This window comes from Pseudozyma hubeiensis, assembly GCF_000403515.1.
Source record: "Pseudozyma hubeiensis SY62 DNA, scaffold: PHS45, whole genome shotgun sequence".
Taxonomy (NCBI): Eukaryota; Fungi; Basidiomycota; class Ustilaginomycetes; order Ustilaginales; family Ustilaginaceae; genus Pseudozyma; species Pseudozyma hubeiensis.
The window spans coordinates 159,134-173,943 of NW_012133827.1; the positions used below are offsets into that span (position 1 = coordinate 159,134).

General features: G+C 56.9%; 10 protein-coding genes across 10 annotated transcripts; 5 read left to right on the forward strand and 5 right to left on the reverse strand.

Annotated features, from left to right (window-relative positions):
* Positions 1-250: 250 nt before the first annotated feature.
* PHSY_004464 (hypothetical protein) lies at positions 251-3,745 on the forward strand (the record flags this gene model as incomplete). Its single annotated transcript, XM_012335077.1, has 1 exon — positions 251-3,745. One exon carries the CDS (start codon positions 251-253, stop codon positions 3,743-3,745), a length of 3,495 nt encoding a protein of 1,164 aa, XP_012190467.1.
* A 144-nt stretch (positions 3,746-3,889) lies between these two features.
* PHSY_004465 (hypothetical protein) lies at positions 3,890-4,831 on the reverse strand (the record flags this gene model as incomplete). Its single annotated transcript, XM_012335078.1, has 1 exon — positions 3,890-4,831. The coding sequence occupies one exon, from the start codon at positions 4,829-4,831 to the stop codon at positions 3,890-3,892; it is 942 nt and encodes a 313-aa protein (XP_012190468.1).
* A 108-nt stretch (positions 4,832-4,939) lies between these two features.
* On the forward strand, positions 4,940-5,431 carry PHSY_004466 (gamma-tubulin ring complex protein; the record flags this gene model as incomplete). Its single annotated transcript, XM_012335079.1, has 1 exon — positions 4,940-5,431. The coding sequence occupies one exon, from the start codon at positions 4,940-4,942 to the stop codon at positions 5,429-5,431; it is 492 nt and encodes a 163-aa protein (XP_012190469.1).
* A 153-nt stretch (positions 5,432-5,584) lies between these two features.
* PHSY_004467 (potential fungal zinc cluster transcription factor) lies at positions 5,585-6,364 on the forward strand (the record flags this gene model as incomplete). The annotated part of the gene is made up of 1 exon (XM_012335080.1): positions 5,585-6,364. One exon carries the CDS (start codon positions 5,585-5,587, stop codon positions 6,362-6,364), a length of 780 nt encoding a protein of 259 aa, XP_012190470.1.
* A 405-nt stretch (positions 6,365-6,769) lies between these two features.
* On the reverse strand, positions 6,770-7,126 carry PHSY_004468 (sybindin-like protein; the record flags this gene model as incomplete). The annotated part of the gene is made up of 1 exon (XM_012335081.1): positions 6,770-7,126. The coding sequence occupies one exon, from the start codon at positions 7,124-7,126 to the stop codon at positions 6,770-6,772; it is 357 nt and encodes a 118-aa protein (XP_012190471.1).
* Positions 7,127-7,549: 423 nt separating this feature from the next.
* PHSY_004469 (hypothetical protein) lies at positions 7,550-8,836 on the forward strand (the record flags this gene model as incomplete). The annotated part of the gene is made up of 1 exon (XM_012335082.1): positions 7,550-8,836. The coding sequence occupies one exon, from the start codon at positions 7,550-7,552 to the stop codon at positions 8,834-8,836; it is 1,287 nt and encodes a 428-aa protein (XP_012190472.1).
* A 238-nt stretch (positions 8,837-9,074) lies between these two features.
* PHSY_004470 (hypothetical protein) lies at positions 9,075-10,037 on the reverse strand (the record flags this gene model as incomplete). Its single annotated transcript, XM_012335083.1, has 1 exon — positions 9,075-10,037. The coding sequence occupies one exon, from the start codon at positions 10,035-10,037 to the stop codon at positions 9,075-9,077; it is 963 nt and encodes a 320-aa protein (XP_012190473.1).
* Positions 10,038-10,242: 205 nt separating this feature from the next.
* PHSY_004471 (hypothetical protein) lies at positions 10,243-11,253 on the reverse strand (the record flags this gene model as incomplete). Its single annotated transcript, XM_012335084.1, has 1 exon — positions 10,243-11,253. The coding sequence occupies one exon, from the start codon at positions 11,251-11,253 to the stop codon at positions 10,243-10,245; it is 1,011 nt and encodes a 336-aa protein (XP_012190474.1).
* Positions 11,254-11,528: 275 nt separating this feature from the next.
* PHSY_004472 (hypothetical protein) lies at positions 11,529-12,488 on the forward strand (the record flags this gene model as incomplete). The annotated part of the gene is made up of 1 exon (XM_012335085.1): positions 11,529-12,488. The coding sequence occupies one exon, from the start codon at positions 11,529-11,531 to the stop codon at positions 12,486-12,488; it is 960 nt and encodes a 319-aa protein (XP_012190475.1).
* A 173-nt stretch (positions 12,489-12,661) lies between these two features.
* On the reverse strand, positions 12,662-14,404 carry PHSY_004473 (potential Sin3.Rpd3 histone deacetylase complex component Rpd3p; the record flags this gene model as incomplete). The annotated part of the gene is made up of 1 exon (XM_012335086.1): positions 12,662-14,404. One exon carries the CDS (start codon positions 14,402-14,404, stop codon positions 12,662-12,664), a length of 1,743 nt encoding a protein of 580 aa, XP_012190476.1.
* Between the last annotated feature and the right edge of the window lie 406 nt (positions 14,405-14,810).

Below are 14,810 nucleotides of genomic sequence, written 5' to 3' on the forward strand. Positions count from 1 at the left end.
CCAAAGTTGATGACGATCCTCCACTTGGACAGTGTGTACTCGCATCAGGCCAAGCTTTGCTCTCGACCCACCATTGCATCGCACATCGGCCTCGACAGATTTCAATTCAGACGGTCAAGTCTTCGCAGTCCTAAGCTGTCGAGCGACTCGCAAGCGCCTGCACGGACACCTATTATCGCTGGTCAACCATGGCGCTGGCCAAGGCGTAGGGTAATCGCTGGAATCTGCTTCCACGCGCCAGCCGTGGGAGATGGATCTGACTCAACAGTCAAGTGGGAAGCATGACGGCGACAAGCAAGGCTCGCTTCGGCGACTTGCGGCACAGCTCAAGCGTATCTGGCCATGCTGCAAGCTTCTAGCGCCGGCCGTCGCTGGTGCACTGCTTCTCACGCCCTTTGTGCTCGAGCATCGACTACGAACTTGGATGTCACCGACGCCATTCTTCACATACATCCTCTTTTTCCTCTTCTTCTTCCCCACTCCTTCGCCAGTCGGGGCCTATCTCGAGAAGTCTGTCATCACGCTGGCTTTCGTCGCCGCAGGTACCGGCATCACCTTCCTCGCCGTCTGCGGGTGCATCTGGATTGACGGCGAGAACGCACCGGCAAAAGTCTCGAAGCGCTCAAGAGCGATAGGGGTCTGCGTCCTCATGTTCTTCTGTTTCGCAACTGGAGCCTTGTCGAGCTACGCGCCGCGCCTCAAGAATGCCTGTCGAGCTGTTGTCTTCAGCACGCTATGGGAGCTCACGACGCAGTACAATATTATCAGCGCGCGCATCTTCTTCGACCATTTCTACCCGGCCTTGGTAGCCATGATCGTGGGTATCTTTTGCAATTTTGTCGTGTTTCCGAGAACAGCACGCGCAATATCAATCAATCAGCTCTGCGAGCTCTTCGATGGTACGGCACGGCTCACGAGTCTCGCCGTCGACGGCTTCTTCGACCAACACGCCGGATCAGCAAGCAAGGGCAAGGCAACGCAATCGAAGAGCTTCAGTCAACTGAAAAAGGAGCTCCAAAGCCTGCAAGCTCGACTGTCCTTCAATCTGGATGCAGCACAGAACGAGGTCGCATTCGCACGCGTACCTGTTGGACATCTGCAGCTGTTCCTCCCCATGCTTCGGGACATCCGTGGCTGGTTCAATTGCAGCCTCGCCTGCCTTCAAGATGCAAGCGCCGTAGAGGAGGCGTCACAGCGATCGGAACAGCCGACAGACTGCGCGACAGATCATGCTACGCCGCAGCCCGCCTTTGATTTCGAAGAAATCATCCGCGCTTTCAGCCTCGATATCACGCGCTCACTAGTCTGCCTGCGTCGGTGCATCGCCAAATGTACGGATTCGGCAGGCTCCGCCAAGAGGCGGTTTTCTGCGGGCGTCGTCGACGAGAAAGCAGACCAAAATCGAAGTTCGACCGACCCAGAGCTCGACCTTAACCAACAAAGAGCAGAGTTGCGCGCCTCAATCCGCTCCTTCAAGACGGCTCTCAGCGACGCCATCAAAAGGCCTCGATCAGAGATGACGCTCGATGCACAGCGTCAACATGAGTGCGAACAGGACGGCGTGACAACTTCCGATCTTGGCACTCCTGCTTCGCGATCCTCTACGCCAACCGAAGAACGTACACCGCTAGCACACCTATTCCACAACGACTCGTACCAGACTTCTTTCCTCATGATCTCTCTCCTCGAAGTGGCGTTGCTCGTCGATTCGTGTCTTAACGCAGCATCCGGCGTGGCAAAGATCTGGGCCGGGACTTCACGCAGGAGGCTCCACATGCCCGTAGCAGATTGGCGCTACTGGCTAGGTCGTACCAATCTTGGCGGTGGTGACGACATCGCTTTGGCCGACGAGCGTGTCGATGCTCTTTTGCATGAAGACGACGAGCCGTTGCCTGCCGACACGGAGACGCAGCTCGACGACATCGACTTCTTTGACAAGGGCTCGCAAGATTTGCTCACTGTTTCGCCCACGCTCGAAAGAACTGAATCAAGGGTCAGCGACGGCGTCGCAAATCTGCGCCACGCTATCAGAAGAAGTATGCGAGCCTTACGAAAGATATTTGCGACACGCCGTGCGTTGCACTGCCGTGTCGCTTTATCAAACATTTTGACGACGTTACGTCACAGCCGGCACATCAAATTTGGCTTGAAACTCACTGCGGGAATCGTGCTCTTGACGCTGCCTGCGTGGCTGCCCTACAGCGATTCCAAACGATGGTGGTACGATAAAAGAGGTCAATGGATGGCCATCTCATACCTATTCTGCCTCGAAACGTCGACAGGAGCGAGCATCCGCACGTCGCTCTTTCGCATCCTCGGAACTATTTTTGGCAGCCTTCTCGGTCTGGTCATCAGCGAAGTCAGCCGCCAAAACCCTTACGCTCTTGCGTTCTTGCTTACACTCGCATCCATCCCTCCATCGTACCTGATGCTCTTTACCCGCTTCCAAGGCGTAGGGGTGGTGATGGGCCTCACGCTGCCCATCGTGGCCCTGATTCCACAAGAAGACGCTGGACAGAGTGTGGCGTACGTCGCGTGGAATAGAGGCTACATGATCCTCTTGGGTATCATCGCGGCTCTTCTTGTCAATCTTTTCGTATGGCCCATCCACGCGCGCCTCGAGCTGGTGCGGAGAATATCGCTCATCACGTCGAAACTTCAATCCCTCTATCTCAGCCTCTCCAGGCAGATGCTCTCAGGCGGCCTCACTTCTTCGCACAAATCCAACGCGGCTTTCGAAGAGCTCGAGGGCAACATCGAATTTCGGATCGGTCAAGCGCGTCGTCTAGTGGACATCATGAAGATCGAGATCAGTCTCAAGCCCAAGCGCACAAGGGTGTTGTCCGAGCTACTGGATCAGCTCGAGAAAATCCACGAGCTACTGTTGGGGTTGAGAAGGTGTAGAGAGCATGGATTGAGGTCGGTGAGGCAGCACGCTGTCGTGAACGTACTGGAGTTGCGCCAGAGTTTGATCGCTTCGGTGCTGCTGGTACTCTGGACCACCGGACAAGCGTTGCAGACCAAGGCGCCGCTGCCGCAGTGTTTGCCCAGTCCGAGGCTGGCGTTGGAGGAACTGACTGAGGCTGTGGCGGAGCAGCTGAGAGACATGGTCGAGGAAGGGGTGCAGGAGCCGTCGAGGATGCGCGGGAGACGTGGTGCTCCGGACGCCTTCCATGCTTTGGACAGCTTGAACCAGAAGAGTATCCTCGTCAACGTCAGGAGACGGCATCGCAAAGGCTTGCACTCTATCCAGTCTTACAGCCCTACCAACGGCTCTCGCAGCGGTGCCGCTTCTCCGGCTCGACACTCACACCACCGGAAACATCACACGGCATCGCATTCGGAGTCCGAGACACCCGGTACGACCGCCGTCAAAAGATCGCTCGACTACGCAATGTTCTTCATCCTTGCCGAACACGCGCTTCTAGAGGAGATTGTGAGCTCGTTGGAGAAGCTTTCGGAGCTTTGCAGGAGCATCGTCGGGGAAGCGAGTTTCTTGACGACCGAGTTCGTGCCTCACACCAGCAGTCACGGGGCGGACGGGGACTCGAGGACGCTTGGCGGCGTAGCAACGCCGGTGGGAGCAGTCAGGTCAGAGGCGGGGGACGCGACAAGGACGGGAGGAGGTAGAAGCCTGTCTGTTCCGGATACGATGAGAGGTAGAGATGGATCACCGATGAGTCGTCCCCTGCCCTCATCGAGGCTTCGACCGTCGGCAGATGCTGAATACACCTTGAGCAAGTAAGAGAAATCCAAGATACCCTTCGCAAACGTCCCTCATACGACGTCATTTGTACATGATAATTTATGAATTCAAACGCCATGCAGCAATCTTTCTACAACATCGTTCCACGACCCGTCTCGGCCGTCCTCATCTCCTCCCCCCTTTTCACTTGCCGATGCAAAACGTAGCAAAGATACTACCCAAAATCTCATCCGGTCTAACCTCTCTGCCCGTGATCTTGCCGACGGCCCTGGCTGCGTACCTCAGCTCCTCGGCTGCGAGCACCAGATCGACGTCTCGTTCCTCTGCTAGAGATTGAAAGTTGTCGATGTGGTGGAGACATTCTCTGAGCAAGGTTCTGTGGCGGGATTGGGTGATGAGTGGGGTTTCGTTGGTTTGAGGTAAAGAGTATTTTGAGGCGATGAGGGTGGATAGGTTTGAGATGAGCAGGGAGATGTTGTGGTTCGTGCGGACGCTGCCTGACCAGCTGAGTTGCGAAGGATTGGGACTGGATGGAGAGGGTCGAGAAGGGTGGGGGAGTAGGTCGGATTTGTTGTAGAAGATAAGGTCTGGATCGCTAGCGCTATAACTTTCTGGACGAAGGATCATCTTTTCCAGCTCGAAATCCTCGTTCGCGGGAAGCACGAGCAGAGACAGATCGGCTCGAGAAACACTATCCTTGGCACGTTGAATACCGATCTGTTCGATCTCATCTATACCTCGACCCTGCGCGGAAGAATCGCGGATACCGGCGGTGTCGTAGACGATGACCTTGTAGCCGGCGAGATCGAGGTGCACCTGGAGGACGTCGCGCGTGGTACCGGGGATGTCGCTGACGATGGCGGCGTTTCGATCTGCGAGTCTGTTGAGGAGGGAGCTCTTGCCGGCGTTGGGTGGACCGTAGATGGCGAGGCGAATTCCTGTGGTGAGGATCTCTCCGACATGTCTTGTTTCGACACTCTTGCCGTTTTCGTTTGAAGTGGATATCCCCAGTTCTCCACGCAACAGCACCGCCAACTCGCCCACCATCTCTCTAACCCCAATCCAGGTGCCATCCTCCACCCCATCCTCATCAGCAAAATCGATCAACGCCTCCACCCCCGCCATCGCCCGCAAAATCCTCTCCCTCAACCCCTCAAACCTCCGCGTCTGCAACCCCCTCGTCCCATCCAACGCCAGTCTCCTCTGGACACTCGTCTCTGCACTCACCAACCCATGCAACGCCTCCGCACCCGCCAGATCCATCTTCCCACCCTCAAACGCTCTCCTCGTAAACTCCCCTGGTTCCGCCATCCTAACCCCGCTACCGAATGCAGAAAGCGCATCGAGGGTGTCGTGGATGGTGGAGTGTCCGCCGTGGATGTGCAGTTCGAGCGTGGGTTCGGAGGTGTAGCTGTGCGGGGCGGGGAAGTAGATGACGCCGGAGGGGGAGTCGATGATCTCGTGGGTGGTGGGGTGGTGGATGTTGCGCAGGACGAGTTTGTGCACAGGTGGAAGGCGCGTGTAGGGCCGGAGGGAGGTGGTGAGGCAGAGAGAGAAGTAGAGATTGGGGACGAGAGGGCCGGAGATGCGGATGATGGCGACGCCTGCTCGACCGGCGCCAGTGGCCAGAGCGAAGATGGTATCGTTGGTGGTGGGATCCGAAGAAGGAGAAGCAGAGGTGCTGAGGTTGCGGTGGCTGTATGGATGCGAAGGAATCGGTTGTGAGACCTGGCGAGACATGTAGTGAGAACGTCGAGGCAAAGTGTTGAGGCTGGAGCTGTACAGTCGGCAGAGACGAGGTGCGAGAAAGGGTGCGATATCGGAAGGACTGCATGCTGGGAGCTGTTGAGCTGCTACTCGAGACAGCCAGGATCCTCGATGGAGGTACCTCGGAGCCATCTGCGCTTCCGAGGCAGCGCTGGCCTCTGTTTGGTCGGACTGGATCCACGAGAGTGGGATAAGTTCAAGAAAGAAGAAGGCAAAACGAACGCATCGAAGGGTCATGTCAAGTTCCGCACGCCCAAACCGAAAAAAAAAGGCCAAAAGTGGAGAAAGGGTCCTTCCTCGCTGCATGCTCACAAGCTCAACTCCCTTCTCAATGTACCACCATCTTTCACTTCCTTGTCTTTCCTCCGCTCACTCTGCTACCGAGCGAATGTCATCACAGCTCCACAGAACCATCCGCTACCTAACCCACTCGCCTCTCACCCTCCGCACAATGTCGACCACACCAACACCAGCACCACCACGACCACCAACATCAACAACCGAAACACCCTCGTCCTCCACCCCCCCACCACCTCTCGTGATGCAACTCATCATCGACCCCTCCAACCCCACCACCTCAACCTGGCCAAAAGGGCCCTGGATGGCGCAATCCGCCCACGCAGCTATCTGCGCCATCCAGACGTCGCTCGACTCGCCGCTGACGCAAGAGTACATCTCCCCGACCAACTTGGGCGCGATGCACAAGGTGGTGCTCCAAACGCCTTCCTCCGGGAAAGCCAAGATGACGCTCGTGGAGCTATCGCAGAAGCTGGGCGAGGCGAGGAGGGAGTTCGAGGAAGGAGAAGGAGAAGAGGAGGAGTTTCCGAGGCATCATTTGTGGGTGGAACAGCCGGAGAATGTGGCGACTTGTTTGGCGGTGGCCCCAAATAGGAAGCCTGCCAAGTTGAAGAAGATGCTGCGCGCATGTACGTTGGTTAGAGATTGAGCAATCCCAGGCGAAAATGGTGAGGATGTAGCAGAGATTTTGTGTATGAGGTGTCTTTGCAGGGGTGAATGATACAAGTACATGATACTAGAAACTGAATTGAAGCCGAGAAGCGGGTATCATTGCGATTGATGCGTATGTTAGAAGGAAAGAGAGAGCGAGAGAGCGAATGCGTATGCGTTGGAAGATCGGACAAGATCATGCTTTGACAAGCGCCTCGACGGCCTTGTCGAACGACTCTATCCTGACCGGCATCTCGAGCGTGTAGAAAGGATTCTTCATGACATGATCCGCATACGCCTCGTAGCACCTATGCAACACCCCCGCTGGATTTGGATGCGCTGGAGACGTCACCAGTACGAACTTTGTCCCTGTTTCCATCCCACAAAACATTCATATGTCAGTTCAAAGACACCTCGCCCATTGTTGTACGTTTCTTCGCTGAACAACTCACCTGTGGAAGTAACCATGACGCGAATGGTAAAATGATCCGAATCAAGACTCTCGATGCCGCTGCACTTGCGGTTGGGCACGGGGTTGAGTTTGGCGGTGATGGCGTGGATGCCGTGGAGCGTTCCTGCGAGCACGAGGTATTCGTTCGACGAGAGGCGGCCGTTGTTGGGCATGGAGGAGGCGGCGGGGTGGACGAAGTGTTCGGATTGGTAGATGAGGCCCCCTGCCTTGTTGATGATCCAAAGCGAAGACATTGTGGTGAGACGACGAGAGCAAGGTGGTTGTGGTTGTGGGGGTGCGAATTAGAAGGGTGGTCTGAGAGCGGAGAGGAGGAGGAGCAGCAGCAGCAGCACCGGCAGCAGCGGCCATGTTAATTTGGGTTGGACCCTCAAGATGAAAGATGAATGCTTTCGGCCGGGTGGAAGAATTGGAATGGGCGAGCTGCACGCGACTGAGAGGGCGCTGTCTCTTCTCTCTCACAAAGGGAGCGGCGAGAAGGAAGAAAGCGCGTTGCTCTCTGCGAAAAGGGAAAAAATTCGGTTGCGAGCGAAATTGCACACACTGCTCAGCTGTTAGAAGCTGCAGCTGCGGATCATCACCAGCACCATCACCATCACCACCTCAACCGCATCCTTGGTGTGATCAGCTACCGCTTCACATCCCCTCACACCGCCACCATGTCGGCCGCAGACCTCGTCACCGTCCTCGCCGAAGGCACATTCGAAGAGCAGATCGTCGAAGTATCCACCTTCCTCTCGCGCTCCCAACCCGAAGCCTCTCGCAACGACTTTATCTCCAAGTTCCAGCAGCTCGCTCTCGACGCCGAACCCAGCACTACCGCCGAATCTGCTGAGACCACCACCACCCCCTCCGACGCAGCCAAGAAGCAGCAGACCGTATCCCAGCTCGTCTCTGAGATCAGCTCGCTCGGCGAAGGAACTGATCGTGAACTCGAAGGCGTCTACAACCTCATCTTCTCCCTCGTCTCGTCCACTCAACAGCAATCTCAACTTGTTCCCGCATTGATCTCTGCCATCTCCAAAGATGCTTCTTCCAGCAGTGCCGACAGCAAGAACAATGTCAAGTACCGAATCCTCTCGAACCTGTTCAACTCTCTCGAGCCCACGTCGCCCTTGCGTCTGCAGACGTTCACCGCTCTGCTCTCGTTGGTCTCGGCGAACGACGATCTGGACTACCTCACTTCGGCGCTCGCTGCACTTCCGCAGTGGTTGGCACAGTGGTCGGTCTCGGAATCCGAAAAGGCTGCCTGTCTCGAATCCGTCGCAAAGGCTCTCGAGGGTGCCGAGAAGGAACACGGTCAGACCTCGAAAGCGTATCAGTTCCTGCTGCTCCACCTGCGCTACATCTCTACGCTTCCTGCTTCCGCCTCCACCAAACAGGCTGCCGAACGCACCGTCGCCGCCGCCCTCCGTCTGCCCCAGCTGTACGAGTTCGAAGACCTCATCCACATCCCCGCCGTGCTCGAGCTGAAATCCTCCGCCTCCCCGCTCTTCGACCTGCTCAAGATCTTCGTCGGCGGCTCCACACAAGACTTCACCTCCTTCTCCTCCTCCAACTCGTCCCTCTTCGCCTCCCTCAACCTCTCCTCCGACGACCTCTTGCACAAAATCCGTCTGCTCGACCTCGCCGACCTCTGCGCTCAATCGGTTTCCAGCGACGTTAGCTACGCCTCCATCGCTTCCACCCTCAAGATCGAGGAGGACGAGGTGGAGCTCTGGGTGATCGACGTCATTCGTGCCGGTCTGGTGAGCGGAAAGCTCAGCCAGGTGAACGACGCGTTTAGGGTGTACAAGGCTACCCACAGGCAGTTCGGCAAGGAGCAGTGGCAGGGCTTGGAGAAGAGGTTGGTTCAGTGGCAGAACAGCATCAACAGCATCGTAGAGAGCATCGCTGCTACCAGGGGTGGAAAGTTGCCAGAGGGTGCGCTCGAGGTTGCTGCGTAGGAAAATATCTTTAAGGTGTTCGTTGCCCGGTGAAGAGGTCGCAGCTGCGACGGGCAGTGTGTCTATGATGAGGGCCTCGAGATGTTTATACTTTGATGTTCAACCCAGCTGTAACTATTGTTTCTGCGAATGTGTTGCCAGGAACGAGATCTGGATTGTGTAGCGCTACCCTTGAGAGAGAGAGAAGCACCGCAAAGGCAAAAGGGGTATACCATTTTCATCAAACCGCCCGTCTCCGTCACACCGGCAACATGGCTAGCGCCTCCTCAAACGCCTCATCCTCGTCATCAAACTCGTCCGGCATCCCCACATCCTCCTGCTCCTCTGCTGCATACTGACTGCTCTGCATGGACTCCCTCCACAACTCCTCCAGCACGTCATCCGTTGCATCCCAGTAGGGATCCACCACTTCCTCCTCTTCTCTGCCCTGCATCTCTCTCTCCAACCACTCCAGCTGATCCGGATCCAACCAGCCGATCTCCGCATGACCTTTTGCCTCGTAGACGCGCTTCAACCTAGCATACTCTGCGATAACCTGTCTTCTCGTCAACTCTTCGTCTTCTTCCGGTGGTGAACTGGGGGGAGGACTGGAGAGATCATCGTCATCTTGATCCATTTCATCGCTGAACAGTTCCCGATTCCCACCATGGATTCCCTTTCTAAACCCGTCTATTTGCTGCTTTCTCGCGGAGGAACGTGATGTATCCATTGCACGTTGACATCGTTCAAAGAAGGATTTTCGATACGAAGACGATGAGGAGCTGGATGTGGAGAAGGGTTGGGGTTTGTACGACCGGGTCGTGGAACCAGTGGGTGTGGGACGTGAGCGCGATCGTGAGGTGGTCGAGGAAGAGTGTTGCGCGAAGAATCGTGCACGTGTAGCATTGACCGCTGCTATGGTACTTGCGGGGTACAGGCTTCGTTCCGTCGGTGACGAGGAGAAGATTTGCTCTGGGAGGTAGTTGCCCTTACTACTGGACGGTGAAGAAGTAGCAGCAGCAGGAGCAGCAGCGGAGAGGTTGCTAGGACCAGCGAGGGGCGAGGAATGTTGCTGCTGTGCGTATTGAGCGGGTTGTGGGTGATGGAAGGGATCCATGTCGAACTGCGGTGCGCCCCAGTTGGTGACCTTGGTGGAAGCGGATGGTTGGTGAGATGCAGGGCGAAGATGTGTTAGAGGTTGCTGCGCAAAGATGCCAGTCATATCGATCGATGCTGTGCAACAAAGCTTCCGACTGCTGTGTACATGATGCTGCGGGCGACGGTGGTGTAAGTGCGGAAAGGAAGCAAAGCGACGATGATCAAGAAGCTGACACTGCTCAAAAAAAGGGTCCAAAGCGGCATCGCACTTGAAACCAATTTACGCGCTGCGCAGCTTGCCGAAACGCGTTCTTGCAACTCTAACATTTTCATACCCCATCATCCCGATACACCCTCGACTCTATCAAGTACTCCACCAGCGATGGCGGAACCAACCCCCTCAACTGCTCCCTCTTCCCATCCTCGCCAACACTCTCATCCTTCAGAAGCGACCTGATCCGTGTCGAGCTCATCTTTGCCTGCTCCGGATCGATATCCAGCATCCCAATCGAACCTTCCCTTACCCAAGGAGCCACGTACTCGGATTCCAGCAGCTTGTCCTCTCCCCTCCTCGCCTTCTCCTTCGCATCCCCTCCTTGCTCCTCCCCATCTGCCGCTGTCTGAGGGTACGACGATGGATCGCGTCTAGCGCACACAAACGTCGTCCGCTCTTTCTCGAAGAACTGCGAACATTGCTGCTCAAATTCCGGTGCAGAAGCGTAGTACTTGAGCTGGAACACGCGGTAGAGCGTGTCGAAGCCGACGACCCAGTGTAGTCTCGGCGATGCTGCTGCTGCTCTGCTGTGCTGATCGTGCGACTGCTGTTGTTTGAGCAGGTCCCAGGTGAGGGTGGATTTGGCAAAGATGAGCGGTTTGTCCACCAGTCCGACGGCGACGTTGGCAGGGTAACCCGAGGCGGACTGGATGCGTTCGACGTCCTTCGCCATGAGCGTCATCATTTCGACTCGCTGCGAGAGGGATGCGTCTCCGGGCTTGCCGCTCCCTTTGTCGGCGTTTTGGGTCGAGAAGAGGAGAAGGTGGCCGTCGTAGGTGCGTTTTGGTCGGGCAAGGATGGGCGGTGAGAGGAGCAGTGCGAGGTGGGCTCGGGATGGAGGGTTGAAGGACGAGTCGAGGACGGCAATGTCGATCGTGTTGGTGCTGCTGCTGCTGCTGCTGCTGGGAGAGAATGGCCAGGTTGAGGACGTCGAGTAGACAAGACGTACACCTGAAGTGTTGCTGTTGGCGGCTGAAGCAGCGGCACGAGCAATGTTGGTTGCCATGGTCATGTCGGATCGCAGCTCTTTTGAGCTTGGACTGATGGATGAAGCGCTATCCGCCATCGTATGTCCTCCAGGTTGCTTGTGATGCTGTATGCTTTGCAGTCAAGAGCTGATGAGTTGAAGTAGTAGGGGTGCACAAAGGGTTCATGCAGCTTTGCAGCTGTGGAGTCGAGCCTAAAAGCGACTTTCGCACGAGATAGAGTTCACAGGCGCGTGTGTGTTCTTCTCGGCAGGGCAACCGTGCGCGACTGTCTCTACCACACCTTCCAGCTCAACACTTTCTTGCGTCTCCAACACCATCGTTTCTCTCTCACACACCCCCCGAGACATCAACCATGGAGTCGACACTGTACCAAGTCCAATCGCTCTTCTACCAAGGCGCTTATCAAGGCTGCATCGACCTCGCGCTCTCGTCCACCTCCAACGCCCGTTCCTCCGACCCCGCATCCGTCTCCACCCTCCTGTACGCAGCACGATCCCACCTCGCACGTTCGCCCTCCGATCCATCCTCCGCGCTATCCCTCCTCTCCTCCCTCACACCCGAACCTCAGATTCAGGCCATCCAATCGCTCGCGCGCTTCATCCAAGCCACCTCCCAGAACAACACCGACGTCGCCTCCCGCGAAATCGTCAACCTCACCGAGCTTCTCGACCACGCCGTCGTCGGAGAGGACAAGGGTCAGACCATCCGGTGCGCTGCTGCCACCGCCCTCTTCCTGGACGGAGATGCCGAAGAAGCGCTGAACACCCTCGGAGTATCCGGGTCCGGTGGTAGCAAGGAGATCGAGTGCGTAGCGTTGGGCGTGCACATCTTGCTCTCCATCCATCGACTCGATCTGGCGGAAAAGGAATACCTCGCCGCACGAACCTGGGCAGACGACTCGCTGCTCATCCAACTCATCGAAGCCTGGATCGGTCTCGCCAAAGGCGGTCGTTCCACCCAACAGGCCTTCTACGTATACGACGAGTTGGCTCAGAACCCGTCCGCAGCTGGAACCATCAACGCCGTCCCCGCGCTCATCGGTAAGGCAACCGCGCTGGCTGCAAACGGCGACTGGACAGGTGCAAAGAAGCAGCTCGAAGACGCCGCGAAATTGGATCCCAACAATGTAGAGGTGCTGGCCAACAGAGCAGTGGTGGAAACACATTCAGGAGCAACAGCCGCGGCAGACTACTTGCAAGAACTGAAACAGTCAAATCCAACTCACCCGCTCATCGTCGAATACGAAGCACTCCAGAATTCGTTCGATCAGCATGCACAGAACTTCTCCCTCGGTGCATCTGTCGAGGCATAGATTCCGCCCAGTCCCTCCTCTTGTACATCATACTTTTACTTGCTGAAATTGACGCAACCCAAACCCCAAACTTCAACTCTGAGACTTTCGCACACACACCACAGTTTCTGAGAGACACAAGACTGCTCTTTTCACATGAGACTGATACAAATACAAAAACAACTACTTCAAGATCACCTGCGACCATTACTCCTTCCATTGGTCGACGCCACCGCAGCAGCGGACAAAGCAGGTGATCCCATCTCCACCTCACTCACGGGCGTAGCGTCCCCCGCCAGCCCCGTACCCACCTCGTTCGCCGCAGCAGCATAGAACGCCCTCGTTCTCCTGCCCCCAAACCTGCTCGCGACATGACGATGTTCGTCGTCCTCCATCTCATCGTCGTCGTCGTCGAGATGCAGATCCGCGAGTACAGGCTTGGCAGCTCGTGCGGCGAAAAACGTCCTCTTGGCCCTACCCTTGCTTTTCGCTCCACCGTTCTGCAGGTACTTCAATCCCAAATCATGCTCGTACGGCTTCAGCGGATCCATGATCCCCGGCTTCCTCCTGCCACCTTCTGCCAAACCCGATCTCCTGTCCGTCGCCACGGCCCACGCAGACGCCAGCCCGTCCGCATCCCCTTCCTCCTCACCCGACAGCTCGTCATCCCACCGCTGCACATGCGCATCGCGCAACCGCTGCGAAATCCTCTCGTCCAGATCCGAGTCCTCTCCATCCGACACCTCGACATCCGCCGGATTCAGCGTAGTCCGCGGCGTCTCCTGCATCTGCACACCGGGCGCCGACGGAAGATTGCGCAGGTTATCGATGATCTTGGCGCGAAGGTTTTCCAGGTACTCCCTCGAGTTGAGGTTGTCCATCGAAGTAGGCGGCACTTCGAGCTTGTACTCGGGACCAAAGTACTGGATGTAGTCGTTGAACGGCAGGTCCTCGTCGAGCTTCTGACCGACGAGCAAGCCCGTCTCGTACGTCCATGTGCGCGCCACGTTGCGCACCGTATAGCCTCCTCCACCGAGCGTGATGAGCGGCACATCGAACGTCTGCATGAACGCGACGCAGTCGGCGTGTCCGCGCATCGAGAGGTTGAAGCAGCCGAGCTTGTCACCCGCCAGCGAGTCCGCACCGCACTGGAGCACCACCGCTCCCGGACGATACCACTCCATGATGTGCGAGATGACGGGTCGGAAGATGTTGCCAAACTCGAGGTCGCCGATGCCGTCGCGCAGCGGTACGTTGACGCAGTAGTTCTTGCCCTTTTTCATGCCGATGTCGCGCACATCGCCTGTGCCGGGGAAGAAGTCACCGAACTTGTGGAAGCTCGCGGTCATGACACGGTCTGTGGTGTAGAAGGCCTCTTCGACGCCGTCTCCGTGGTGAATGTCGATGTCGATGTAGAGGACGCGAAGGTGGACTCGAAGCAGCTCAAGGATGGCGAGAACAATGTCGTTGATGTAGCAGAACCCACTTGCCTCCCTCTTCTTTGCGTGATGCAAACCGCCAGCCCAGTTGATCGCGACATCCGATTCGCCCGAGTTGAGTCGGCTGGCAGCAGCGAGCGATCCACCGGCCGAGATGGAACAGAACTCGTACAGACCATCGAAAGCGGGGCAGTCCTCGCCGATGAGGTAGCGCGTGCCTTCATTGGTGAGCTCGTGCACGGATTCCGGAGTGACGCGGTGAAGGAAGTCGACGTACTCATCGGTGTGGAAGCGGGTCATCTGGTCGCTGGTGGCACGCTTGGGACGCAGGATGTCCATCTTCTTGTGGAGACCGTAGTTGGTGACGAGGTTGTGGGTCATGCGCATACGATGCGGCTTCATGGGATGACCGAGGCCGTAGCTGAAGTTGCCCACGTCATGGTCGTAGTAGTAGGCGACCCTCTTGCGAGGCGTGCGAAACACAGGGGCCGGCTCCATGGCGGCGGCGGCGAGGAGGCGAGACTAAGATTGAGGATGTGCTTTGAGCTGAGCCGATGCTTGGAGCAGCACGCGCGCGTGTCGGACGGCGGCACCGAATGGAGAGCAGGAGAAGGAGTGAAAGGTGTGCGCTGCTAAGGTTGTGATGAGGGAAAGCGGGAAAGAGGTGGAAGAGGCTCGACAAGGCAGATCGACGACGAGACCCTGGATTCAGAGGTCCACCTCAGTACGCTCTTGATCTGCATCCGCTCGAGAAGGATGCTTGCAACCGGCGACAATCCGATTTTCGGCGTGTCGGCTCATCCACCAAACCGAGGTTCGTGCGTCAAATCGACTCGATCGATTCGACATCGGGTGATCCGCTTCCAAGAAAGAGGCGTGTCAAATTGACGCGTTTCGCCCGATT